Raw genomic sequence first — 1062 nt, forward strand, 5'->3', positions numbered from 1 at the left:
GTAATGCAATGGTAAATATTTTTGTATCTAAACATAGAAAACGTACAGTAAAAATATGGTATTATAATCTTATGGGGCAACCGTTTTATATGCGGTCTGTTTTGTTGATCAAACCGTCGTTACATGGTACATGGCTGTAATTTAAAATCCATTGATATATAAAGAGATGATAAGACTTCAAATTAAGTGTATGGCTTGAAGGCTGTGTATATCATCAAACGAGATATAACAGTAAAATAAGAAATTACCTAATGACTTCATACTGGTGAATGTTTCCCTTATCTCCAAACAAAGCAACTTTGGCCCGACCAGTGGCTGTTCTTCCAGACAATGTTATGGAAACCCCATATCTCCAGCCTGCACAGAGGATAAAAGAGTTCAATTTATTCACATGCAAAATAGGTGACCCAAATCCCAGACTTCTATCTCCTTCCCTTACCCTGAGGCATCAAAGTATAAGAAATTCTACTTATTAATCTATAATTCGAACTAGGCTTTAATGGGAAGTACATATTCAGCCATAGCCCCTTATAGACTTGTACTGCCCAGTAAGGGAGTCTCTTGCCCCACGTGGCTGCTTATATTTAAATCCAAATTAAACGAAATTAAACATTTAGTTTTTCAGGCATACTAGCTGCATTGCAAGTACGAAATTGCCACGGGAGGTGAATGGCTACTGTATTGGACAGCACAGAACATGTCCCTCATTGTAGGAAGTCTGTTGGACAGCTCTGCTCCAGACTTGTAGTACCAGGAGTTAGGGTGAAAAGAGAAGGAACGAGGGAAGGTGGCTCAGGAGTGCCATTGATGAGCACTTCAAGAGCAAGGGCTATGTCTTATTTCTGCAGTCCCAGGGCCTTGGACAGTCTCCAGCACAGAGTAGGCACATGGGCAGTTGTAACCTAGACTTCTACCTGGAGTGCTGTCCCAGTACCTGGATGCACACACACATATACCTGCAGAAAAATACATATACACATATATAAACCTACACACATATGACCACACACTCACATACACATAAATGCCCACATACAAACACACATACATAAACATGCATAT

At 40.1% G+C, this 1062-nt stretch overlaps 1 protein-coding gene across 1 annotated transcript in view; it reads right to left on the reverse strand.

The window, feature by feature from the left end:
- The window catches only part of PNLIPRP1 (pancreatic lipase-related protein 1), a 13959-nt gene that overhangs the window by 1445 nt on the left and 11452 nt on the right, over positions 1-1062 (reverse strand). The window contains 1 exon segment of the mRNA XM_012663899.1: positions 249-357. Within this exon segment, the coding sequence (XP_012519353.1) occupies positions 249-357 (109 nt within the window).

Source organism: Propithecus coquereli, unplaced genomic scaffold (assembly GCF_000956105.1).
Source record: "Propithecus coquereli isolate 6110/MARCELLA unplaced genomic scaffold, Pcoq_1.0 Scaffold84, whole genome shotgun sequence".
NCBI classification, from domain to species: Eukaryota; Metazoa; Chordata; class Mammalia; order Primates; family Indriidae; genus Propithecus; species Propithecus coquereli.